The 27,249-nt window shown below is 50.0% G+C and overlaps 1 protein-coding gene across 2 annotated transcripts in view; it reads left to right on the forward strand.

Moving 5' to 3' along the window:
* LOC140899116 (dual specificity testis-specific protein kinase 1-like) overlaps positions 1–24,301 on the forward strand; it is a 60,202-nt gene extending 35,901 nt beyond the window's left edge. The window contains exons 2-9 of one of the 2 annotated variants that reach the window (XM_073313995.1): positions 1,996–2,195; positions 11,047–11,168; positions 11,314–11,362; positions 12,888–13,037; positions 18,330–18,503; positions 19,672–19,755; positions 21,562–21,648; positions 24,011–24,301. In XM_073313995.1, coding sequence (XP_073170096.1) covers positions 2,007–2,195; positions 11,047–11,168; positions 11,314–11,362; positions 12,888–13,037; positions 18,330–18,503; positions 19,672–19,755; positions 21,562–21,648; positions 24,011–24,112 — 957 coding nt within the window. In that variant the 5' untranslated portion in view covers positions 1,996–2,006 and the 3' untranslated portion in view covers positions 24,113–24,301. The remainder of the gene's footprint in view (positions 1–1,995; positions 2,196–11,046; positions 11,169–11,313; positions 11,363–12,887; positions 13,038–18,329; positions 18,504–19,671; positions 19,756–21,561; positions 21,649–24,010) is intronic. The other variant, XM_073313994.1, reaches the window with a different exon arrangement.
* The last annotated feature ends 2,948 nt before the right edge of the window (positions 24,302–27,249 follow it).

Genomic DNA, 27,249 nt, shown 5'->3' on the forward strand with positions numbered 1-27,249 from the left:
TCCGGATGGAATGAATTGTATGTTCTGGGAGCATCAAGGGTACAGGGGAAGGTGCAGAGCCCTTTAATCTGCTCACACAACAGCACAACTGTGTATACTACAAACTTGCATTGGGATGCAATGATGTGTTCTCCTCCGCCCCCCAACCCCCCAGCTGCGGGGGCTGCTCCATTGCCCAATCTTCCTACAGAAACTGCTCCAAGCACTCCCAGGTTCCTAGGAGGCCTTCAAATAAATCTTGACATTTTAAAAGGCCATTTCCCTCCACCCTACATGTCGGCAGTAATCCGAGGACAAACGGCCTCATTTATATAAAAAGGGAAAAAATCCGCCCCAGTCTGCAGAATAATGCAGGGGGCCCTTTCCAGCCCCCTGAGGATGCTGCTGGAATCCTCCTGCATACAAAGAGGTGATTGATGAACTAAGTCAGCCCGGGAGGAGATGATACGTGGGAAAAAGCTGAGTGGAGAGGCTCTGAAAGGGAAGCCTTTCCCGTAAAAGAGCCACCTCCTGGGAGGTCAGTTGTCCCTTAAACTATTGTGCCTGGTGCACCCAAAGAACGGGACAAAGTCTGACTAGGCTGGGAGAGGAAAAGGGGAATCCTCTGCTGTGTTGCTTGCATAGCAACACATGACCCCAAAGGTCACAGTAGTAGCACCAAGAAGGCATTAAAACCCCACTGGGTGCGAGGGTTTTTGTGTGGCCAGCTGGCTAGAGCAGTAGTTTGGGAGTCACAACTCCTGGGTTACGTACCCAGCTCACCCAGAATCACACAGTAAGTCAGTGGTAAAGTCAGTTCATTGCTTTGGGGCTGTTTCCCCATGTGCATAATAGAGGTAATGAGGCTGACGTGCTTTGCACAGAGCTGGACAGTCCTGTAGAGTGTGGTTCACGCAGGACAGGACACATGAGCCTGATCCACTGGCAGTTAGTCCACTGGGCTTACCCATCCTGCATCGCCTGGAGGTTTTGGTTGTACAGACCCTTCTGTCCAGGGCACTCCCCCGCTCCCAGGCACTAGTCCCCTTTTGGAAAGTGCTTGGAGATTCCCAGCTCGAAGGTGCTACAGTAGAGCAGATGACAGGTTTCAGAGTAGCAGCCGTGTTAGTCTGTATTCGCAAAAAGAACAGAAGTACTTGTGGCACCTTAGAGACGAACCAATTTATTTGAGCATAAGCTTTCGTGAGCTGTAGATAAATTTGTTAGTCTCTAAGGTGCCACAAGTACTCCTTTCCTTTTTTAGTAGAGCAGATGGTTACTATTCCATCAGGCAGGCTGTGTCCCTTCCCCCTCACCTGAGCCAGCTCTGTGCCTGCCTGCTGTTTGGATCTGTATATTGCAGGAGAAGGAAGAGCCTTGTAATTTCCCTGGCTGGGTGGGGAGTGGAGTCCCAGTGTGGGGAGACTTCAGGCTTTGCACTTTGTGTGTTGGCATGATGCCTACTTGCTCAGCTCTCTCCAGGCTGCTCCCAGTGGCAATCTTCCTGCAACCTGCCGTCCAAGTGCTGGGCCGGAGCAATTAGTTTTCCTCCAGGAAAAGCCAGAGCCAGGAACTGATGAGGCTTTAATAACAACAACAGGAAGTCTCCTCCCCACACTCCCACCTCAAGTGCAAAGACTTGGGAGGAGAAAAGCCATTTCAGGAGAGAGCCTAAAAGGATGTGATGCTTGAACCCATTGCAGCTTCTTGTTTTGCCTGTACTAGCCACAGCTGTTGTCCCCCTTAGCTCAAGGCCAGAAGGGACCATTGTGATCATCTTAATCTGGTCACCTGCATAACACAGGCCACAGAACATCCCTAAAATCATGCCAAGGGCAGATCTTTTAGAAAACCATCCAATCTTGATTTAAAAATTGTCAGTGATTAAAGAATCCACCAGGCCCCTTGGTAAATTGTTCCGGTGGTTCATTACTCTCACTGTTAGAAAATTACGCTTTGTTTGCCGTCTGAATTTGTCTCGCTTCAACTTCCATAGTGCAGTGTGATTTGTTTCAGCAGCTGTCCCCATGATGTGTGAGACGGGACTGATCTCCCCGGAGCCCTCCAGCCCGATGCAGTACTACGGAGAGTCCTCCGACACCTACTACCATGTTGACCGCTGGCAGAAACTCCGGACGGCCGTCAGGAAGCTGGAGTTCTGGGAAAACTTCAATGCTGAGCTGATAGGCAGCGGCTTCTTCTCCAAGGTTTACAAGGTAAAGCAACGGGTGGCTTGACATAACATGAGAGGAGCTGCCCTGGGACGTGGAGCAGCTGTCAGCATGCAGGTGTGGGATAAATGTGTCCATGCGGAGAACTCCTCCTCCTAACGTCTTTCTTGGCAGGACTCTGCTCTGCTGTCTTACTTGCCAGACTTTCTCCCTCCGACCTCCCCCTGCGAGACTGCTTGAAGTTGGGGAGGAGAGGAACCTCCCCCCACATTGACCCTATTTTCCCCCTTCACAGAAGCTCTGAGGGGTCGCTGTGGTTTATGGTGAGGGGGAAGACGGTCTTGTGTCTGACGCATGGAACTGGAAGCCAAGAGTTCTGTCCCTGACTGTGCCACAGACTTACTGGGCATAGGCCCTGAGTTTTCTTTTTCCCCAGGAGTGCTCCACCCCCTCCCTTGCCCCGCCCCCCTTTGCCCCTCCTTGAGGCCTTGCCCCACCTCTTCCCAGCCTGCTTGAGGCCCCGCCCGCTGCTCTCCACCCTCCCCCGAACAGCTGACCAGCAGCGGCTGCTGCCTGAACAGCTGGGCTGGTGGGTGCTGAGCACCCACTTGTTTTTCCCCATGGGTGTTTCAGCCCCAGAGCACCCACGGAGTCATGCCACTGAGTGATCCTGGGCGAGTCGCTGCCTCTCTTTCTCAGATTCCCCCTGGAGGAGCCTAGTTTGTCAGTTGTTGCCACGTGCTCTGAGATCCTCAGATAAAAGGGGAGCCGTAGAGGAGATAAGGGTTGTGACTGTGTGCTGGCCTGTGCAAGTCTGGAAGATATTTACGCTGTGTGCAGATTTGCTGTTGAAAACAAAACCGAAGTGCACAGTGAAAAAGAATCTAAAATTAAATCCCACACACTTCCCAAAGTAGCAGCCTCCCACTCCCTTTGGAAGCTCCAGCCCACGCGCTTGTCTCTTGATGCATCGTCACAGTGCGTTAGGCTAGCTGTCGTGGTGTTATGGGCCGGTGGGTCATACAGAGCAGTCAGATTGGGATGGGTTATTTCCCTCTCCCAGCCTCAGGGCAGGAATCCCATAGATCACCACAGGCTGGTCTTTGATGCCTCGTGAGGTACAAGCGGGTGACGCCAAGTGACGTACCAGCGGGTTACTGCTGTGTTCTGAACGTAGGAGCTTCTAATTCACTTCCTGCATCAGGCACAGCTGAAGTGGGAGGGTGTTGAAACCCCTCTCTGTGCCAATTCCTGGGTGCTGCGTTCCGTATATCACCTGTCCACCTTCTCCCATGACAAAGTGCGTGGAGCGTCTCGTGCAGGGGGTGTGGCACGCACATGACAGTGGATCATGTGTAAATAATGCTTAGTTTGGGGGTGGATCATCCCCCCCCCCCTTTGCCTAGTTAGCCTCCATATCCATTGCCTTGTGGCACCCATGCGAACAGCCCCGGGGGAGGGCAGGGGTGTAGTTTCTTTAAGGGAATGGGGCTCAGACCTTCAACTCCAGGAGAGGCTGCCGTTTCCTTTCCTCTGCTTCTTTCGGAGTGCCATCTTCCAGCCAAATTTGCTTCTCTACCACTTTATTTTACAGTAGCCTTCCAGCATGCTGCAGCTCCTAATAGTCCTGTGAATGGGGACGTGACACCTACATTGGATGGAAACAAATCGCCAATGGGTCCAACAGTTTGGTCAGAGTCATTCTGGTGTGACTCTTTTCCTTGGGAGTCTATAGAATGGCTAGTCCTGGGAACAAGACAGCAACCTCTGATCTTCTCCATGCAAGCGCAAGATGCTACCACCAGATCAATGGGTTGACCTATATAGACACTTTGGGCCAGATCCTCAGCTGGTGTACGTCAACGTTGCTCCATTGAAGATAACGGTGGCATGCTGGTCTACACCAGCGGGGGATCTGTCCCTCAAAGTGTGGAAAATGTAGCAGTTAATTGGAAGTATAACTGCGTGTTGACTTTTCAAGGTGCTAACTTATCTTACATCCATCACCGTGGTATCTGGGCACAGTGTCTGTATAAAGTTTTGGTGGATTTCTGGTTGAAAGAGAGAGGGAGGGAGGACAGATTGAGACTTGTTTTAAAGGGTATCTCCAGCCCAAATGGTACAGTAGCTCTTTTCAAGCCTATGCAATGCCCCTCCCCACTTCCCACAAGAGCCTTGGTTGAGAATCACTCATCCCCACTTCCACTGAGTGCCTACTGCCTCTTCTCTCTCTCTCCTGCCTTTCTTTAGCAAATTGCTGTAGTAACAGTTGCTGTTTCTATTGTGTGTGACATTTCCAGTCTGTCCTGCTGCTGAATGGGATTCCAGCAGTAGGCAGGTTGGAGACACACAGCTTGAATGAAGATAAAACAACTTTTGTTAAGCAAAAATATCAAAAAATAAAGGTTGAATGAGATGTTTGGCTCAGAGACTCGGAATGCAGAGGAGGACGGGCTCGGCTATTGTCCTACAGTGGGACTTGACATTTGATTGGAGACTCGAGTTGTTACGGTTACTAAGCATGTGGATTATTTGCATTCCCAATTCCCTGTCTTCCTTGTAGGTCTAGTTGTGTCCTGTAACTGTGGCATGTTTGTTGCTCCTGGTTTTAAGTACCCTTGAAGATGACACTTTGAAGTTCTTTACTGGTGGTCGCTCTCCTCCAAAGAGCTTTACACACATGAATGCAACCTCACAACATAAAAAACCCCACATTTCTGATGTGGGCACTGAATCATAGAATCATAGAATATCAGGGTTGGAAAGGACCTCAGGAGGTCATCAAGTCCAACCCCCTGCTCAAAGCAGGACCAATCCCCAATTTTTGCCCCAATCCCTAAATGGCCCCCTCAAGGATTGAACTCACAACCCTGGGTTTAGCAGGCCAATGCTCAAACCACTGAGCTATCCCTCCCCCCTGAAATGTTGCCTGTAGCATCTGTACTGCTGTCATTTATCTCTCACCTGTGCGCACAAGCAGGTAACTGTGTAAGCAAGGTGGCTAGAGAGAAAGGCTCGACTTGGATTTCATCACGAGACAGACTTGAGAGATCTGGGTTCAGTGCCCAGCTCTGACCTTGACTCGCTTTGTGACCTTGGAACAGGTCCCTTTCCCGCTGGGTGCCTCAGTTTCACCATTTGTGACATGTGGTATTCAGGCTCAGGGTGAATTGATTCATGAATAGTTATTGAGTACTTTAAAATTCCATGATGATGACACTAGTTAAAGGCAAAGCCATGGATGGATTTTTGCTGGTCCGGTGTTTAGATACATTGGAGATAAGACTTTGAACTTCTACAGCTCCTTTTGTCGACGGACCTTAAATTAAGTAAGCCTCACAACTCCCTCCTCTTTTTTGATGAGCAGAGTTTAAACTTAATCTCTCTGTCCTCTGACTTAGGCCCAGCACAAGCCCCTTTATCACTTTTCATCTTGTGTTCAGTGGCGGGAAAGCCCTGGAGATACCTTTCCGTCCCTCTGATCCTCAGGCTGACCCAGGGCAGAACTGGACCCCAGCATAAATTAGCAGCCAAAGGGCTGCTGTAAGATATGGTGGGTAGGGACTGCTCTGCTGGCAGGGGATTGGGGAGCACTGTGTGCTCCAGCCACGCCCTCAATCCACCTAGGAATGTCCCCTCTGTCAGGTGGTGGAGAGCAGTTGGCACAGATCTGCCTATGCTGACTGTATACCACCTGGGGATTCCCCTTATGTCAGGGGAATCCCTGAAAGCTGGTTAAGGCAACTCCCCATGTGCTTTGGGATCGGGCCCATAGAAAGGCAAAGGATTATTGATGTCCCAGTCTTCTGAGTCTCGGGGACCTGGGTTCAGATTCAGGGCTAGGTCTACATCTAAAGCAGGTCTGGTGGTCTCATGCTAGTCGTTGTCTCCTGCATTTCCACCTCAATAGCTCCTACACTTCAGCATAAACTAATACTGCGTGTAACAGGAGAAGCAGATAGAAGGAAAGGGGAAGAGGAGTCATGTTATTGAGCAGTAAAGCAGCTGGGAAAGAGCCAGGTGTGACCGAAGTGAGGTGTGCTGTGCCAAGCTCTCCTTTACCTTCCTTATGGTGCCAGCACTGATTCAGCTTTGGAGAAGGAGAGATGGGGAGGAGCAAAGGAATTAAAAATGAATGACAGTGGAAATGGTACCAGCTTATTAAGCACTACGTTGCAGTCCTAACAGCAAAATCTGTGTAATAAAGGATGTTACCAAGTGTCAAGGTTCCTTCCCCACTTTGAACTCTAGGGTACAGATGTGGGGACCTGCATGAAAACCCCCTAAGCTTATTTTTACCAGCTTAAGTTAAAACTTCTCCAAGGTACAAACTATTTTACCTTTTGCCCTTGGACTTTATTGCTGCCACCACCAAGCATCTAACAAATATATAACAGGGAAAGAGCCCTCTTGGAAAAGTCTTTCCCCCCAAAATCCTCCCAAACCCTACACCCCCTTTCCTGGGGAAGGCTTGATAAAAATCCTCCCCAATTTGCACAGGTGAACACAGACCCAAACCCTTGGATCTTAAGAACAATGAAAAAACAATTAGGTTCTTAAAAGAAGAATTTTAATTGAAGTAAAAGAATCACCTCTGTAAAATCAGGATGGTAAATACCTCACAGGGTAATCAGATTCAAAACATAGAGAATCCCTCTAGGCAAAACCTTAAGTTACAAAAAGACACAGAAACAGGAATCTACATTCCATTCAGCACAGCTTATTTTATCAGCCATTTAAACAAAACAGAATCTAAGGCATATCTAGCTAGATTACTTACTAAGTTCTAAGACTCCATTCCTTTTCTGTTCCTGGCAAAAGCATCACACAGACAGAGAGAACGTTTGTTTCTCCCCCCCCTCCAGCTTTGAAAGTATCTTGTCTTCTCATTGGTCATTTTGGTCAGGTGCCAGCGAGGTTATCCTAGCTTCTTAACCCTTTACAGGTGAAAGAGTTTTTCCTCTGGCCAGGAGGGATTTTAAAGGTGTTTACCCTTCCCTTTATATTTATGACAGCAAGAAACCCAGTCCCTGGTGACTCACCCCGTGCCAGCAGGTTTGAAAGGCTGCTCTGCAATTCTGCATCAGATTGAAGTGGTGTAATGTGTGTCTAGAGGACTTGAACAGCTTGGCCACCACAATGCATCTGTTTAGGACAGAGGAGGGTCAGGAGGAATATGGGGCTGCTCAGAAGCCCGGGTGAGTGTGCTGTGGCATGTCTCCAGAAGTGCTGCACAGGCATGGAAGATAATTGGCACCATTGTCAGTTTTGCACAGAAAATAAGGGTGGAATTTGCATAATGGGTCCACACGTTTCTGTTCAGCTGCCGTTTCTCAGCACTCTAATGAGCTAATAACCCTCCCCAGAACTATATGGTAGCTCTTCTTAAAGCTTTTTAGAACTTGCAGCTTGTGAGTCTAAGAACCCCTCAGTGCCAGCTGACAAAGGGTTTGCTGTACTGTCAGGCCTGACAAACCCATTACACCGAACACTGTCTTTCATAGTGTTTATCCAGAAAATGTCTTGTGAGGTATTAAGTGAAAGCCAGTAACACCCGGGTCATTAATATAATCATAAAATACATGTATTAACCCTATATGAGGAATTATCTATACCTACTGATATTATGCTTTTAAGTCAACAAGGCAGAGTGGACAAACAGGTCTTCTGCCAGACAGAAGTATGTCTATGCAGCTATACCCGTCTCCATGTAAACGAAGCATTGTGAACTAAATACAATGGGAGTTACATTTGGAAGCAAAATGGGAAAAACAAACTAACATGGTGATGTGAAGGCAGCCTGGTGCCAGCACACCAGAGAGCCAGCAACTGGAGAGAAGAGTTCTGCCTCGGGGTGCACTTCAAAAGGATATATTTCAAAGGTTCCTGGACTATAAGAAGAAGAAAAAAGAACCCCCTTGTTATCGAATTACCGACGAAACCCCTTGAAGGGTGTAGGGGACTCATGAAAATCTAGATCTGTAAACCCGCAAACTCTGCAGAAAAGGTTTTAGGTGAGAAATTGCTTTAGATAATACTAGCTTGCTAGAGTGAAGTTCTAGGCTTGGGGAAGTGGGTTATCTTTATGTTTTATTTGTAAACATTGCCTTTTCCGTTATTCTTATTCCACAGGCACTGGAATCAGTGGATCTCTGTTCTTTGTTAACAAACTTATGTTTGTTTTCACCGTAAATAGTTTACAGCCCTGTGTTGTTATAAAGGACCTGATCCTGACTTGCAGCCTTCCAGCTTTTGTACACTGTCTCTTTGGGGACAGCTTATCTGGTGATTACTGTGGGTGTCCCGGTGACAGGGGCTGGACACTGCAGGGGGATGTTTCTGGAGCGTTCAGTGACTGGGGTGCACCTAATGTTAACCTGCAAAGCAGAGTAGGGCTGGCAGAGTCCTGAGAAGAGGGCAAGAATCCTGAAAGGCGGGTGTTGTCCAGGAGCCAAGGTAAACTCTCTCACTCGGGTGGCAGGGGTGTAAACAAGGTCACCCACAATCCTGGGTGCCCCGAGAAGGTGTCACGCAGCTGTGGACCTCTTAAATGCTCTCTATGCCTTTTGCACAGCCACAGATTTCAGGAAGCCCACAGCCTCTGGAGTAAAATGTCATTCACTCTGTATGTCAGGGCGGTGTGTGTGCACTGGTCAGTTACCAAGTGCAGTAAGGAGATGAGTAGCGGGGTCGGGGTCGAGCCGGGTTAGGACACCAGGAAGTCAGGGTCAGGTACCAGGTAAGGTTATAGACAAGTAGCAGAGTCGGGGTCAAGCTGGGGTCAGGAGCCAGAGTTTAGGGTCTGCAGCAAAGCATGATCAGGAGTGGAAGCAAGCAGATGGTCTGCATCATTGCTCAGACAGCTCCCCAAGATGGCTCCTGGTTTATACACCAGGATGAGCCAATCAGTGGGCTGTGAGGGCCCTGCTGTGCGGTACTTCCTGCGGTGCCTAGCTTTACAGGGTCCTCTAGCAGAAACCCAGCCTAACCTTCCAGTGGTGATGTGGAAGTGTTGGCAGCCCAGAACCCCATGGTCCTAGGTACTTACAGTGCATCTCTAGCCATATACTGTAATGACGGTGCATGTAATAATAATGCACATTGTAAAGTTTGGTTATAGATTAGTAAATCCCACGGTTGGGTAATGCCTGATCCAAAACTTCTTTGCAATCCATTTAAACACAGAGGCAGGGTTATTCCTGTCATGGGCACTGGGTTTTTGATTGCATTATTCTTGGAAGGGAGCAGCACCAGAGTTAACATTGCCCCAAGACTTATTTATCTTGCAGCCCTAGTTATAATTAGCATTCCTCTCTCAATCCAAACTGGATTGACGTTAGTCTCTTTGTTCAGTCCACCTGCTATGGAGTGGTAAGGTAACCTTATCTGTAAGGTAGCTTGCGCAGGTAGCCGTATCACACATGACGTTTTGGGGCATTGAATGGTGTCATGGTGCCAGCTCGTTCTGTGTTTAAACGGTTTTGACCTTTGAACAAATGACAAAAAGGGCAGAAAGTTAAACAGCGCGCCTGGGGTCACCCTGATAGCCCCAGCAGAAGTGTCAAGAGACGGATCAAGGCTGTACCAGCTGATTTCCTCCACCTAACAATTACCTTGGTTAAAAATAAAACATTAAAGGGACAGTTGGCCAGAGGTGGAGTTGGGCAAGAAATAGTTTTCCCATCCTGCAAATATTCTAGAGAGTTCTGAATTTGTCTTGTCTTGAATTGTGATGAAAGGTTCCAAGCTTGAAAATATTTGCAAACTGAAACACTGGTTTGTTGGTTTGTTTGTTTTGGTTCACTTGAAACATTTTGTTTCAACAATTTTTAAATATTTTGTTTCAATTTTGACTTTTTTTCTTTTATTAAACCTTTAAAAAGGTCAGAATTAGCTTAGATGTTGAAATGAAAAGTCATCTGGAACTGGAAAACCAGGGTACTTTGTTTAAAAAATGTCAAAACAAAACATTTGGATGATTTAGAAACTTTTTTCCTGCAAATTTTTTTGAGTTGGTAAATGTGTGGCACCTGGCCCTGTTGAATGAACGGTTTCAGTTTTGACAAATCAGCATTTCTTGAAAAAAATCAGTTTGTTAAAAAATTCCCAACCAGCTCTAGTCAGCAGTTCACTCTGTGACTTGTGGGTCTGGCCCAGGATTTAGGCAGACCCCTTGTAGTGACACTAGACAGCACAGTCTCTGTTATCAACCTGGGACCGACAGAGCCTCAGAGAACCACAGGGTCTGTCAGTGTCCAGCAGCCTCAATGAACTGTGTTCATCACAGTCAAGCCCTGTTTCTACCACCGGGGGCAATAGAGGTCCCTGCTAAAAATGCCTTATTTTATCTGTTACGCTTTTAAGGGTAAGTTAATGTACTATTTTTGTGTCTGAATTTGAGAAATGGCTGCTGGTGGGAAGCCCTGGAAACCAGTTTCTCTAGCTATTTACTGAGGAGGTGCGTGGTAAAGTAACCTTGCCTTGAACCACCTGCTAACATGCATCTCTGAGGGTGGCGGAGAGTGGGAAGCGCAGATTCCATGGTTCATTCAGTAACTCTGTGGTGCATTGTGATGTAGGCCCTGATCAAGCAAAGCTTGTGAGCACATGCTTAACTTTAAGTGCAGAGTAGTCCCGTTTGGGTCTGCTGGATCTGGGTGCTCTGGAGCTTGGACCGGATACTTGACAGCTCTGCGCCTTGTGTAGTAATTTACACCTGTGCAAAGCGGGTATAATCTGTGTGGTAGCATTTTAGCCCTCATGTCGCACAAGGTGTAAGGCAAGCGGGGCACCAGGCCTTGTGTGATCTTGGGAAGGATTTCCTTTCCTTGTGGGGGCTGGCGTACGTTACTGGGATAAAATGCATCTCACTGTGTCGTTTTTCACATTGCTCCAGGTGACTCAGAGTGCGACCTGTAAAGTGATGGTGGTGAAAATCTACAAGAATGACGTGGACCAGGAGGTGATAGTGCGTGAGATTAGCTTGCTGCAGAAGCTCTCCCACCCGAACATTGTCAGGTGGGTGGTGCCATAGGAGAGGCAGTGGCTAGGGAAGAGGGCCTGGTAGAGAGATGTGCCAGGCCTGGGTTTTTAAGTCAAGAGTCAGAGTTGGAATCTTTGTATGAGAAGAAACCTAAACCTGAGTTTTTGTCCTGTCTTGTAGGTATCTTGGGATCTGTGTGAAGGACGAGAAGCTGTACCCAATTCTAGAGGTAAAGGCTTGTTGCTGGGATGCTTCTTGCTTTTAATTGTGAGGGCAGTCAGGGTCATAGGGGATGAACTCTTGCAGTCTTGCTTTCCAGAGGAAACATGTGTAAAGCACAGGTAACCCACATGGTCGCTCTTTGTCTCCAGTGGCTGGGTCACACAGAGATGTTCCCGAATCTCCTACTGCCATTGAGCTAATAGAACTGGTCTTTAGTTCTGGTAGTAGGAACTCTCACTTTTAGATCCAGAGATCCTGGGTCCTGCCCTGGCACACGGGTGGTGTTGCTCACAGATTGCATAAGGCACTTTCACTGCAGGGAAGGAGACAGCAGAATTGCACTATAAATGCAGCCAGTACGTTTTCTATAACACAATGATAGGGCCCAATCCTGCATGGCGTTCTCGGACAGAATTCACATTTACAGCATTGGGTGTCTTGTCTGACTAAAGAGGGCAGGATCAGGCCTACACTCTGAATAGTGTCTTCCAGAGAAAACAGTGTCTCAGACTCGACTCACACAAATGACGCTGAAAGGGGGTAGGCTGGGGAAACCAGAGCTGTTTGGAGTGGGCTGAAGAGTTGAGAGTGAGGAGGAGCTGCAGAGAAGAAGCCTCTTGCACCGATAATGTTGAGGGGCAGAGAGGAGACCGTTGCCAGATGAGTAAGGAGGGGAGGTGACCCGGTAGAGCAAGAAACTGAAGGCAGTAGAAACACTGCAGCATTCGACAGCACTGACCTCAAACACTATGGACAGGCTGTTTGGGAAAGGCCCCCAGGTGCTGTCGCTCATGATCCAGCTGCATCAGCAGAGGTTGGAGGGGGAATATTGCATGGCCCCACCCATGCACCAGTCAGAGCGCCGAGCCCCACGCTGAAATTCACTCACTCAGGGTTAAACGACAAAGGCAAAAGGGCTCCTGCCCAGCATGTGTGTCTTTGCAGTTCCCTACAGCACTGCAAAGCGAGAGGCCCTTGAGTGGGTGTGGAGTGCTGGGGCTCCCGGGGGTAATCTGGTGCTTCATGCTAGTACTTTCCCGGTGTGCTGTTGCAATCTTGCACTGTACAGTAATCATCGAATATCAGGGCTGGAAGGGACCTGAGGAGGTCATCTAGTCCACCCCCTGCTCAAAGCAGGACCAATCCCCAATTTTTGCCCCGATCCCTAAATGGCCCCCTCAAGGATTTAACTCACAACCCTGGGTTTAGCAGGCCAATGCTCAAACCAAAAACCCCCTGATTTGCTTAAACTGCAATAGTCCTAGTGGTGGAAAACTCTCGGATACTGCCACAATCAATTACTCTCTTTTAATGGGAGTGGTTGTACAGCACCCAGCACATTGTTGTCCTGATCTTGGTTGGGGCCACTGGGCGCTGCTGCAGTACTCACCCGCATCACGCGAGAGGGGCTGATGAGATCAAGCAATTCCCAAACAGAGATGAACGGAGTGTTTGCAGAGGCGTATTTGCAGAGCCTCCATTCCAGCAGAGCCTGGCCTCCACAGACTCCCTGTTTTGTCTCATTTTTGCAGTACGTTAACGGTGGGTGCCTGGAAGAGCTCCTAGCCAGCAAGGAGATCACCCTCAGTTGGAAGGAGAAGGTGGACTTGGCTTCAGACATCACCAGGGGGATGATCTACTTGCACTCCAAGAACATCTACCACCGGGATCTCAACTCCAAGGTGGGCTGTGCTCAGAGGTTGACATTCACCATCCCCGGGCAAAGGGCTGGGCCTGTGTACCACTTACTCGCACGGCCGAGGCACCACGTAAATCCCACTTGAGCCCACAGGGCTCAAGTGGGACTTATGTGGTGTCTTGGCCACGTGCTGATCCTCTGCACCAAGGGTGAGTTGTGAAAGCTTCCTTGACACAGCCTGTCATTATGGCATATTAGTTACGTACCAGGCAGGAGATCCTGGAAGAGCTAAAAATAGACTCCTCAAAGCACGGTTATGGTCAGAAAAGCAACTCGGGTAGAAATGGACGTGCCGGGATTTCCACACTTGTTCTCCCGCCATGGTTGCGAGATGTCCCCTGTCCAACTTGCGAATCAAACCCAGGGTTCTGTCTCTAATCACGAGCTCCGCAAGGGAAAAGAAAAGCGACCCATCAATAACAGGGAGGGACAAGATGCAGTGAGTTAGTTCGCCCTGCCACCAGAACTCTTTCTGTTTTATATGTGTAGCTGTGACAGTTCCCACTTGGGGAGCGTGGCCTACTGGTCACGCCTGCAACTCCTGGCTGCCAAGGGGGTTGTGGGGAGGGGAGCTTGGCCCCTCCCACTCCACCGGACTCCGACCCAGGGCCCTTTGGGCTACCAGTAGTCTGGCAACCAAGGCTGCTTAAGGCTGTCCTCCCCATGCTTCTTCCTCTCATCCGTTACATCCCCTGGGTCAATTTAGTCCAAGGCTTTCCCCTAGTGGGGAAACCCAAACCACAGTAGGTAAGAGGGGGTTAGCACTGTCCAAGGTCCACAGGGTACTTCCCTCTCTAGTTGTCTCCGGGGTGGGTCCCCCCCTTCCCTCAGGGAGGGCCCCTTTGGGCAGCTGTATCAGAGTCTTACGCTTCCTTCTGCTCTGCTGGAGCTGTGGGCTGCAGGTCTGCTCACCTCTGGCTCTGCCACCCAAAGGAGCTAATTCCCGGCCTTTTAATTCTTCCAGCAGATGGAGCAGCTCCTGGCCCTGCGCTTGTCCCTGTCCCATGGCTCCACACCTGGCTGTGGGTTGGGCTGCCAGCCTCCACTGCAGCCTGCTTGTGACACCGCTCCTGACCCCTGCCTTGGTCAATGGCCGAAGCTCCACTCCTGGCCTGGGGCCGAGGCTGGGGGCAGGTCCGGGAGTGGAGTCGCTCCCAGCCGTGGGTCTGGCTGCTGGCCCTCGTCGCGGCCCGGCTGCAGCTCTGCTCCCACCCCCAGCCTTGGCCCCTGGCCATGGCTCCGCTCCCAGCCCCGGCCCTGCTCCCAGCCCCAGCTGCAATCCCCTTACCTGTGTCTGCGTCCCTGAGCCACGTCTCCCACTGGGCAGGGGCGCGGACAGGGTAACGGGGGGACACAACCCTGAAAAGGTTTGGGGACCCCTGCAGTGGGGGCTCGTGCTTTCAGATCCAGAGGTCCCAGGTTTGATTTCGCTCCATGCTGATGACCTCCACAGGGGCATCGCATTGCAGCCGTCACCAACGAAATAACCAAGCCTCTGGTGTCGGGAACTGGTGGAACAGAATCTCTGCCTTGTGCTGCAGCTGTCTTGCCCCTGCAGTACTGGGCGTGGAGAGCAGTTCTGGGCTGTGCCATCCTTTGCTGTTTTTCTGCTCGTCATCCACACTTCTCATTAGACATGGTTTCTGTCTGCGGCTGCGTGGGGTGATTGTGACGCTCGAGGGGCCTGTTTCTCCATTGCATTATTATGGGCCGTGTGGCTCTAACCCTGGCAGATTGATCTGCAGGGAGATTCCTCCAGTTAGGGCCAAATCCACCCCTGGTATAAATCCATTTACATCAGTGGAGCTTTGCTTAGGATGACTTTGGCTCTAATGGTCCCCTTGTTGGGAGGCTGAGCAGAGACTGAGAGACCTGCAGGCTGAATTCCCTGCTGGGCCCTAGAGATGGCCCTTGTGGGTCAGGGTGAGAGATCGGTTCTCACGTGGCTAAGCACAGCAGTGGGATTCAGCAGACATGGGGTCTGTTCCCCATTCCTCTGCTCCCCCCCTGGGTGAGTCACTTCCCCTCTGTTCCTTTCCTCCTCTCTAGAATGGGGATAATGATGCTAAGTGGATTCAGGGGCAGGAGGGTCTCTGGCTGCATTGACTAATGGGTGCAAAGTGCTTTGAGAGCCCCTGGCAGAGGCTTGAGAGAAGACGCCAGCTCCCAGCATTATCGTCAGACACTCTGGCAAGGGCTGGGTGCTGCCTGTGTGTCAGTAATAATAATATCTAGTGCTATAAAATGATTTACAAAGGAGGGTCAGTGTCATCATCCCCATTTTACAGGTGGGGAAACTGAGGCATGGGGAGAGGCCATGATTGGCCCAAGGTCACCCAGCTGGCCAATGGCAGAGCCAGGAATAGAATCCAGCTCTACCGAGTCCCAGTCCAGGGCTCTAGTCACTGGATCGCAGTGCCTCTCATAGAGGGCTCCATTCTCCAGGGCTGTCAAGCCAGCCTCTCTCACCTCTGCAGGTGGTCTTACAAAATGGTGAGCCTGGGGATGAACCATCAAATTCATCCGCTTTGCCTATCAGCCCAAGTTCCCTTAGAGCAGCAGTTCTCAACTAGGGGTTCGAGGCCCCCTCGGGGGCCGTGAGCGGGTTTCAGGGGGTCTGCCAAACAGGGCTGGCAATAGATTCACTGTGGCTCAGGGCAAAAAGCTAAAGCTCAGCTGTCCCGAGCCCCACCACACAGGCCTGAAGGTGAAGCCTGAGCAGCTTAGCTTCGTGGGATCCCCTGTGGCGTGGGGCCCCGGGCAATTGCCCTGCTTGCTATCCCCTAACGCCGGCCCTGGCTTTTATATGCACAAAAACAGCTGTTGTGGCAGAGGTAGGCTGTGGATTTTTTATAGCATGTTAGGGGGTCCTCAGACAGAAAAAGGTTGAGGACCCCTGCCTTGGAGGGGAGGGAGGATGGCAGCTTTATAGAAACACAGTGATGCCACCAAGACAGTGATCAGATCTCCCATTGACTTCAGCGGAGCAACACTGATTTACACCAGCTGAGTGTCTGACCTAGAACCCGGATCTGACCAGAGTCCACTGATCTTTTACTGAAGCAATTCCCATGATCCTTTGCAGTCGAAGCTAGGCACGTAGGGATCTGTTTGCTGGTACTGTGTCGTGACTCCTCCATTGATGTTCCCCGAGCGTCTCAGCGGAACCTTGAAATATGGATGGATGTGGCCAGCCACGCATTACAAGGCTGAGGAATATCAATACAGGATGCTAGGTTGGCTTCATTATCCCCACAGCTGTTTGCCCAGCTTAATCACCAGCCATCAAAACACAAACTCCAGTGGGAAACAGCCTGGCAAACAGGTTCAATCTGCCTGTGGCTTTCCTTGCTGATGTCCTATAAAATCCATTGAAATATATTTTCCCGTAAATGTATCTGCATGTTGCATTAATTCATTGTAAAATCAGAGCCACCCCGGTCCTGCTCAGAACGCCAGTGCACGTTTCAGAATGTCACTGCACATCATGTGTGTCTCTCTGCAGTTGTTTGGCCCTGATAGGAATTTCTCCGTTTCCCTGCAGTGCTGACAGCCTAGGATATGGGAGGGTGGGGAGGGGATGCAGGCATTAAATCCACTCGATAGTGACATCCAGCCATCTGAAGCAGCTGTTTGTTTTTTCCAAACCTGCCTTACTCTGACCAGACCGTCCTACAGAATTTGACAGAGATGAAACCAATAGGTTTCTGTAGAAATTGAACAGGATTCTATAGGAATTACTCTCCAAAGCCTACTGGCATAGGGTTTAATAGAAAATGATCTGCTTTCTAGAGGTTGCATGAACCATTCTATAGCAGGGATTTATTTCTCTGCTCAATGTGTAGCATAGTCCAAAAAGTCCTATAGAAATGTTCTTGTTTTCTGTCCAATTCGATAGGACTTTGCCACAAGATGAGGGGGGTGTGTGTACATACATGTATGCACACTGTGCAGTTTGAAAAACCCAAACCAGGTCCGATTCTATCAACCCCCTCACAAAGTTTAGTTGTGGGGGGAGCTGTCCTGATTTTAGACCGTCTCCTCTATTTACGGAAACTGAACAAGGCTTCCATTTAGATGCCTAATTCTCATTAATATTTAAGGGATTTGCACTTGCATCTCCCTTAGGTGGCCTTGAAAATCTCAGCCCAAACCTCTCATGTTCCCAGGGTCACTGCTAAAAATGAGTCCTTCTTTTAAAAGCAGCAAATTCTAGGCAAATTCCTTTCCCTGTGTGGGGTGGGAGGAGAGATTTGGAGAAAGTGCTTCTTTCCACTGAATAAATTCTCTTCCACCCCTTTCATCCACCTCCTTCTTTACCCGTCTTTTCCATCCCACAGCGTCCTCTGTGCTTTGAAAAGGCTCCATGTGAGGGGAGTGGGGAAGGATGGAGATGCAAGGAAGGTCCTTACAACTCTGGAAACCATGCTGGTTTCCCGTCACTCCTGGACGGACGGACGGACACACACACACACTTTGAAGTTGACAGGCCAAGCAGCTCTGGATGGGGCGTGGCTCATGGGTGTGACACGTGGGTGTTGAGAACATGCCCCCACTCGTGTTGTTCTCCTGCAGCAGGAAATGTTCTGCAGAATGGCTCCTTTCCTGCTGGGTTAAGATAAAGAGAAACACAAAAGCCATGTGCAAAGAGGGGTAGCAGAACAGGACCTGAGCCTAGCATACTGGCCATGGTATGGCTGTCTCTGAAACCCCTTGCCAGGGAACTCAGAACTGGTTTTAGGAAGATACCCTGCTGTGGGGGATCAGAGCCCGTCTCTTCGGAAGGGGTAAGCACTGAACAAAGAGCATTATGACAGGAGAGGCAGTCTGGGCTAGTGGTTTGTACAGGAAGTGGGAGGCAGGAGCTCCTGCCACCTAGTCCTCGCTCTGCCATCGACTCGCTGTGCAGCCTTGGACAAGTCACTCAAAACACTCTTGGTGCAGTTTTTCATTGGGCGAGCACAGCCCCTCTGCGGGTGGTGAGGGTCAGTTCAGGTCTGTCTAGGGCTGTGTACATGGTGCTGCAAGCTATGGCTGGGACCGCTCATCCGAAAGGCTCCATCCTGCATGAGCATCCCGAAAACATTCTGTCCCCTCCGCCCCGTTGATGCTAATGGGCACTCTGTGCCTCCCCAGCGCAGCCGAAAGCTGGTCTAGTGCATGAGGTGGGTGCGTTGCAAGAGGGGCGGTGGGGGTGGGCGGGATGGGGAGAAAAAGGCCCAGGTGCTCTATAAGTGGGAATCTCAGACGAGCAGCCCTGGGGGACTTGTTTCAGAACTGCCTCATTCGCGTGACCCAGCGGGGCCGGGAAGCCTTGGTGACGGATTTCGGTCTGGCCAGAGAGGTGGTGGAGCTGCCCATGAAGAACCCGGAGAGGAAGCTGTCCCTGGTGGGCTCTGCCTTCTGGATGGCCCCTGAAATGCTGCGGGGGGAGCCGTACGACAGGAAGGTACAGTTCTGCCTCCCTGCCCCTCGTGTGTCCACAAGGCCCAGGTCAGGTCCCCCCGTCGCTCTCCAGAGCCTCCCGCACAATCAGTAGTGTTAGCTTCTCTTCCAGATGGTGGCTCTGTGATGTTGACTTGGTTATGAGTTTATGGGTCCCTGGCAGGATCAGCTCCACACCAGTGTGGTCCGAGGCCTGGCTGAGTGTCGCCAGGCATGGAGAGGTTTCTGGTCAGACCCTTCAGAGTGAGGGCACAAGTGCTGTGCTGGAGAATCTTTCTCCCTGGGATAGGTGGGAGAGGACAGGAAAGCTCCACTTCCCATAATGGGTATTGCTCTCCCTTCTTTCATCCCAACTCTGCTCTCTCCAGCTCTCCAATGAGTTAGGGAGCCATGCAAGCTTGCCTAGGAAAGTTCCTTTGGAGACAAGAGGTTCTGATGCTTGACTGGCCTGGGTCAATTACGGCTGCTTGTGGGACGTGTTCTCCTTACTTTGGAGAAAGAGCTGGTGAAGCCTCTGTTAAAGAAAACACTTGAGCAGGCTGTTTGGTAACTACACATCTATGTAATGTGATCGTTCTGTCCTCCATTGAAATGCAGCCAGTTCTGGGGTGGTAATGTGGCTGCCACTATAAAGGTGCCAGCAACATTGAACGAAGCTTTAGGGACAGGAAGGGAAGAAGAATATCATATGCAGTTATCCACATCTGAATTAGCTGAGGACACTGGGGTTAACACCCCTCCCTTTTGCAGTGTTTTGGGTGTTTATCTTATAGATCTGCTCTAGGAATTATTTTGAGGCAGTTCTATGGCCTGTCTATACAGGAGGTCAGACTAGATGATCACAATGATCCCTTAGGCCTTAATCTGTGAAAGAGGTGTCACTGGGTGTTTGGCCATGTGCAGTGAGTCCCTCTGTTTTATGTCTCAGCTGAAAGACAGCACCTCCTGCAGTTCCCTGCGCTGTATGTTGAAAGGAACAGAGCAGCTTGGTGAAGGCAGGCAGAGAATGAAAGGCAAGGGATTGTTCTCTTGTTACACGTTTCCCTGTTCACACCCTTGCTTTTGGGTGACCTCAAAGCAGGGTCGCTCGGTCTGCCGTCCTCTTTCTGACCCTTTGCTTCTATACACACTAGAGCCCCCCCCTCACTCTGTGTTTCTGCCCCCTCTTGCAGGTTGATGTGTTCTCATTTGGCATAGTCCTGTGTGAAATACTGGGCAGAATCCCCGCTGACCCCGAAGTGCTTCCCAGAACGCAGGTAGTTATTACTGCAGCTCAGGTCTGACCGGAGTATCCTGCATGCGCTGAAGTTAACAGATTGGGTGCCTTTGGTTTCTTAGACACACACACACACACACGTTAAAAGTTTTCCAATAACCAGTTTGTTGTGGTGGGTTTTGTTTACATGTCATTTAGTTGCCACCTACATTTTCGGTGGGAAAAGCATCAGCTTTGATCAAATGTAATCATTTTTTCTGAAGTGCCAATTTGGTTCCCTATGTTTTCATCTCAAACCTCTCTTCCAGACATAGGGTTTTGAATTGACGTTTCAAGCTTTTAAGTGGAACGGTCAATTCAAAGCACAAATAGTCGTTCCATATCGATGTTCTGAACTGGAACGCTGCGGCCTTTTGCGCGGAAAGGGTGAAATATTGTTTCCATTTTTAAAATGGCACAGTCGTTGGTTCGGTTCAACGTCGCCGAGTCAGAAATGCTCAGGCGCGACTTCCCTTTCCACGAAGTTCTTTTCTATTTCAACGGCTTTGTCCAAACCGACGTGGCGCTGTTGGAACTTCCCCTGGGATGGAAATGCCCTTTCTCGAGCCGCCCTGCTTAGGAGGGAAAGAAGGAAGGAAAGAACTCAAAATAACCTGAGACTGGGGAGAGACTAAACTCTCCGTCGGTGTGCAGGAGAGGAAGGGACTTCTATGTCAGAAAGTGGTGGCTCAGAGGATGATGATACAGACACAGAAACAGTGAGGTGCTGCGAAGGGCTGAGCTCCCGCTGAAAGCCTGGATTTCACGTTGACAGTGAGTGCTCATCACCTCCCAGGATGGAGCTCACTGACTGGCTGCTACTTACTCATCTTCAGCTCAGGTGCTGACATGGTGGCCCCCGTCACCACAGTGCCTAAACACCTCATAATCTTGAATGTATTTGTCCTCACCCCTGCGCAACAGGGCAGCGCTGTCATCTCCATTTACAGATAGGGAGCTAAGGCACCCAGAGATTAAGGGCCAGATTTTAAAGGTATGTCGGTGCCTAAAGATGCAGATAGGTACCCAGTGGAATTTTCAAAAGTGCCTGCTTGGGAATTAGGCACCTAAAAGAGCATTTAAAACCCCCACGAGAAGCCTATCTGGATAGGGAAGTGAAAATCTGGCCCCAAGTGACACAGGAAGTTTGGGGCAGAGCAGGGATTTGAACCTGGGTCACCTGAGTCCAGGTCTAGTGTCCTAACCACTGGACCATGCTTCCTTGTAATTTCTGAATCCATTTCAAATCATTTAGGCTAGAGGAACAGTGTCGCCTAAGGGTGAGCGCACATGGCTAGGAACTGGGGGAGTCTGAGTCTTTTCCTGGCTCCGCTACTTATCAATAAATTGATCGTTTTTCTAAAGTGCCTGTTACTTTGGTACGTGTGTGTGCTTAGCCATTAACGTAATGGCTATGATAGAGGGGTTGTGAATCTTAATCCATGGATCAGTGCTTTGAGATCCTTTGATGCGAGGTGCGAAGGAAGGGCATAGGGGTTGGTTTGTGATCCGACTCTTCCATACCATGTCTCCTGCTTCTCACTGAGGTTTACGTGGCCACTGGTGGGGTCGAGCTTCAGGGACTGGGAAGTGCCTCCAGAGGGAGGGTAAAACATCCGTCAGGTAAGGAACCTGGCCAGCCACCTGGAAAGAGCCATATCCTGAGCCTTGCAATTGTTCTGAGGCGTCACAATCCCGTTCCTCGGTGCAAAGCGCTTTCCCACAGCCCACGCCCCGCCCAGTCAGACCATCTCCTCCCCCTCGCCTGTCATTGACCCAGAATCTCGTTGTCTTTCTTCTCCACCAGGATTATGGCCTTGATGTTGCAGCTTTCCAAGGAATGATCAGTGAATGTCCCAAGCGGGTTTTGGACCTAGCCGCTAGTTGCTGTCGGGTAGGTTTCTCCCTCGGTTTCCTTTCTCTGTCTTTCAGTTTTACCATCTCACTTGCTGTGTGTGAGAACTCAAACTGCCCTTCAACCCCAGTGGGGACTGAGCCCTTCCCCTTCGTCACAGCCCTCTGCCACTTGAGGGAAAGGAGTGACTCGGGGACCTGGCAGCAGAGGGGAGGTTTTATCCTCTATGTAGACTAACCACTACAAGAGGACACTTAGCCAGTGTGTGACAATGGCAGAGTAATGAGAAAACTTGAGGGAATCTGGCAACACAGGGGCAGGTTTTGAATCCGGGTGTCATTGTCAAACTTCCCCGCTGCACCAAATGGTTTTTGCACTGGCAGTAATGGAGGAAACGGCATGTATTTTCCCAGGAGTCTCTCTCAAAATCCCCTCCCTTCTCTGTGCGGTGACTTGGTCCCACAGCAAAAAAAGGTTAGATGTCTGATATACAAATGGCAAGGATGCAGATGGAGAGACAGGACCTAGAGGATGTGGTCGGCCTGCATTGCTGACTTTACAAATTTGTTCTCCGGGGCCCACCGGTCACACCACATCATCTTTTGCTTTTTCATTTTCCTATAACTTCTGGTTTTTAAAATAAAATGTCACAGAAATAGCAAAGATGCCTCACTGTGCTGGCTGGAGCAGCTCTGTTGCCAGGCCGTACGGGGCAGGCTGGAAATGAGGCAAAAACTCACCACATTACTCGCAAGGAGGAAGAAACAAAGGCAGTTTCTCACCCAGGCAGACAGCAGAGAGTTCTGTGACTATATTCCAACTAATTACTTTGGAACTCAACGGCAACAAATTAAAAGAAGCTGCAGCAACAATCCTCAAGATGTGTCATTAGTTTATTCTAGAATCAAAATGGTGAATCAGAGTTGGTAGCTGGCTTCAATTCACGTGTCTTCAGCTCCTGCGTCTCTAAGGCTGACACAAGGAGAAGTGGCTGGGGATGATTCAGGTGGCTTGCAGAGAGCTGGTCTGTGTCATACAAGGTGGAGGACCTTCCCGCAGGCCTCGTGCTGCGCAGCACTTCAAAGGGAAAGTCAAGAACTTGACGATGCAAAACGCCTGCCATGGCCAGGCCTGCTCAGGATGAGATGTGTCGGGAGGGATTCAGGGGGAGCTTATCAAAGACACAAAGGGTGGCCAGACACTCGACTCCCACTGGAAGGCAATGGGAACTGGGCACTTGCCTGCTTTGTGGCTTTGAAAACCTCCCCCTCAAATCCCCTGGCCCTGCACATTTTGGGTTGGATTCTGGTCCAAATCGTCAAAGGCACTAGGCACCTAATTCCCATCGATTTCAATGAGAATTAGGTGCCTAAATATCTGTGAGGCTCTGGGCTTCTGTGCATGAATAGTTTCAAGGCCCAGTCTGAGAAACACGACTGGCCTTATTCTTCTCCGTGCAGAGGAGAGGCAGCTTGCACATCCCCCGCTCAGGTGCCTCTAGGGCCCCATTCAGCCACTCAGCCCTGGTGAGTGCAGTGCCTTGGGCAGCTTCACTGGCACCTCTGCTGCCATGGCAGGGGCACGGCGTTACCAGCATGCATGACCTCTCCTGACCCCAGACCTGGAACATCCTAGGGCTTTTCCAGCTCGGTGGCTCCAAAGCCTGATGGCCCTTTTGCAGGTCCTTTGCACTGGGTTAGTGGTGCAAAGGGCTGCCATATGGGGTGAGTTTCCCTGAGAGAGCCAGAGTCTCCCCTCACACTGGAGTAACACCAGATGCAGGAGAGCGGAGAACCAGGAGGGTCTTAAGCTTCAGTGTCCTTGATGTTGTTAGACCCCTATGCAAATGCCGTGCCAAAGTCAGCTGTAACCAGGGGCTTGATTCTCCATAGAGCATCTGCGACACATCATGCAAACAAGTTCAAGGCAAAATGGATGAGCAGGTGGGCTTGGTTCTGTGTTAACGTGATAAAGCTGCTAAGAAGTTACTTCTGACAAGAGGCAAAGAGGGGACAGCATAGCTGGGAGGGAGGGTCATGCTGATGTCCACATCTCAGACACCCTCACACCTTACTCCTTTTGGACACTGCTGCCTTGCAAATCAGGGTGCAGAGGGTCTCGGGACTTCCCACCACTCAGCGTCCAGGGCTGTGCCTTGTGCCTCTCCTTACTTGTGCCCAAAAGTTGCTTCCATGCACCCTCACCCTGGAGCACAGCGCCCCTTTGCTCCTTGCTGTGTGCACCATGGGAGGACTTGCAAGGTCGAGACCCCAGTCAGGTCTGCAGCTTTGATGTCCCACTAGCCTAGCTTGCAGCCCCTGGGAGAGTCAGCCCTATTTTCCCCATGTCCCCTCCCAGCAGAAAATTCCCTTCAGCCTCTTGTTCCTCCTCCCCCTTTCAGGTGGAAGCATTTAAGAGGCCCTCTTTCTGTGAGCTGCTGGATGAACTGGAAGACGTAGCAGAGAGTTTGGAGGCTCTAAAGGATAATCAGCTGTCTGGATGATTGCCCAGGCTCTTCTGAGCCCTGATGGAGTCAGACTCAAACTGTAAATTACGTGTACATCAGAAAAGGCGAGAGGAGAAAAAGCGCAAGGGTGAAAAAGCAAAGTAATGCTCTGGTATTTATTTAATTGTATTCTCTTTCTCACATAGAAAGTGTGGCTTGAAAAATACAAAGGTGGACTTTCCAAGGGTTTTTTTCTAGCTGAAGTTTTTAACAGAAATAATTCCAACACTGAGCAGTCTTTGCTTGGTTGTTTTTGTTTTTTAAAGAAGAAGATACTAATTTCTGATGTAAATATAGAAGGTGAGAGATTCTGGAGGGGACGCTTGATAATTGAATCTCAGCTGGGGATGCTCTCTGAAGCCCAGGATAGAAGTGTGGCTCTCCCCACCCCCCCCATAGTCCTACCTGTGTCTCAGCCCTCCAGCCTTCATCGGAGCCATCTCTGGAGGCTGTGGATTTGGCGTTGTGTAAAGGGGAAGGGGAGGCATGGCAGATTGTGAGCTAGTAAAGTCGCCTTATAATACATAGCCTTAAAACCGTCCTCCAGTAGCCTTGAGAGGAGAGTACGTTCTGTAATGTCTCTGGTCATGTGACCTTCCTAGAGACCGGCCAGCGTCCAAGCACGCTTGTTGTGCTCAGAGCATTTTGGGGGGCTCGTGTAGACAGAGGGTGATGGTTTGGGAATCCTGATTGGCTGCTGAGAAAGTTAAAATTGCCTGTTTGTGGAACATTCCACTGAGATGGGGGTATTTGCTTGAAAAAATATAAACGAATGAACCAATATATACCTTTGGAAAAGCTGCATCAGGGATGCTTGCCGTGTCACAGGCGTGTCCGTGCCAACAGAGAAGTGCTTGCCGTGTTACAAGCGTGCCCGTGCCAACAGAGAAGTGCTTGCCGTGTTACAAGCGTGCCCATACCAACAGAGGTGCTCACCATGTTATAGGTGTGTCCATACCATCAGAGGGTCTTTGTGTGGTACAGGTGTGTCCTAGCTTTCTTACAGCAGATGCTAGACTGTCTGGGTTTATTCCCATGGCTCCCACACCCCCAAGACTCCTGTGACAGGGTCGCACACCATACAAAAACATCCCAACAAGCTCTGAGGCAGGTCTGTCAGGGGATTGCTAGTCACTGGTGAGGGGCCATGATTGGCAAGCAGACAGGATAACGCCGACCGCCTCCACACTGGGGAGATCCCTGTGAGTTCCTGGCTGTGTTCGCGTCTTGATGCCCCTTGTCGTGGTGGGCACTGGGGCGTGCACTCCGTGATGCAGGCAGTCGGGACAGGGTGTATTGCGGTTGGCAGCCCTGGCCTTCGCTGATTTGGGATATGCTTCAGATCATATTCTACTGCATCACTGTTCTGGGTCCATCCCCAGCTGCCCTCTCCAGGGGCGGATGCGCTCCCCGACAGGCAGGTTCAGACTCTGGTACCGTAATACCCACCTTATGATTCCACCTTATCCTATTAAAGACTAACCACTCCCTGAAAGTAAACCCTAGTTTCAGTGCACCTAAGTAAGTGGCTTGAACGTTGCTAATGGGACCCCATCATCAGGTTCATGCAGGCCCAGCACTTCGGGCTCTCTCTCACCTCTGCAAAGCACCCTCCCGTAGCAGTTTCTGAACTAACGCTGCCGGGCAGATGTGTTGTCCGGGGGACAGACAGTGCAGTGCAAGGCTGGAGACAGAGGCGCGCTTTGCAGAGCTGCAGGACAAGAGCCGTCTTTGTTGGACCCCATTGATTTGTTAGTCGGGGATGGGGAGGCTTTGGTTAGAGAAGTCAGGCCACAGCAAAACAGCTTATTCCCACCCGAAGCGAAGGAGGAATTTGCAGAGGCTCAAGTCCTGAGGCATTGTGGGGATGCATGAGCATCTGATTTATGGGCTCAGGAGGAGAAATGAAGAATGTGCCAGTCATCTACCCCCTGTGCAAAGCCATTTCCTCGTGTGTGGGTGTTTGTGTGTGATGACACTGACCCACCTCGCAGGGTGTGGTGTCCTTGAATCAAAAGGCTAATGTGCTTTGCAGATACTAAGGTCCAAGTGTTATATTTTCTTCTGGGATCGGATCCAGCAGAAAGAGGTTAAATACAGTTAGGGAAATAGTTGGAGGAGATGGGGTGGGCTGAGATGGGAGGGATTCCAAATTAGGGGCAGGAAGGGGAGGGGTTAATTAGAGTTAACTAGCAGTAGCAGAAACCCTTTTCTAGTGCAAACTTAAAAAAAAAAAAAAAAAAAAAAAAAGGCAAGTGATAAATCCAGCATCTGACTAGTTCTGGGCTTCTCCTAACACATGGTAGGGTCTTGTATACGAATGATTTCTCAGCAGCAGGGCCAGCTCCACCACTGGTTTAAAGTGGTGTCCTTTGGTTGAATTTCACGGAGTTGCACCAGGTTACTCTGACTGAAGCTCCTGCCCCTAAGTTGTAGCTCTTCGGGGCAGGGCCTGTCCGGACAGTAAGGCTGAACACAAGAGGACCTCAGTCCTGCATGGAGACCGTAGGCGCTGCTGTCACACAAATGATGAAGCATAAGTGGGGACCAATTCACACACTGGGGTAATGTGCTGTAACCTGACGCACAGCCACTTCTTATTGTATATTTCACACTTGGTAAATGTCCTGACCAGTGTTTTCAGATGTTCCTTGGTTCTGGCTGCTCCCTGAAGCCTGTAACAATGCAGCAGCTCAAAGATAGAGACTTTGAATGCTGGTGGAGTCTGTGTCCTGCGAAATACAAACAACTGTGTGGGGAAATGGCACTGACATCTGTGCAAGTGAATGTCTGCAGTAATAAGGGACAGCGTTGTAATGGTTTTGCATTCTCTCAAGGGACTGCAAGGATTTGGAAGTCTGCAAGAAATATACTCAATGCAGCAAAGATGCATCTTACAGTGAGAGATTTACTAGTTCAAACATGTTTCTGGAAGATTATTTGTTGCTCCATTTTCCTCTGTATCGCTGCTATGCTTTTTGTCATTTGCTGATGAGTTTATACACAAGGATCTTCTTGCTTAAGAGTTACAATATGCTCAGCAAATATGGATTTCTGTGCAGCGGGCTCCGAGGAGCAGAGTCTTAAGGAGCAGCAGGGTGAGATTCCCTAATTATTCTGCCGAGGAAGGAGAC

This window comes from Lepidochelys kempii, chromosome 16 (genome assembly GCF_965140265.1).
Source record: "Lepidochelys kempii isolate rLepKem1 chromosome 16, rLepKem1.hap2, whole genome shotgun sequence".
In the NCBI taxonomy this organism is placed as follows: domain Eukaryota; kingdom Metazoa; phylum Chordata; order Testudines; family Cheloniidae; genus Lepidochelys; species Lepidochelys kempii.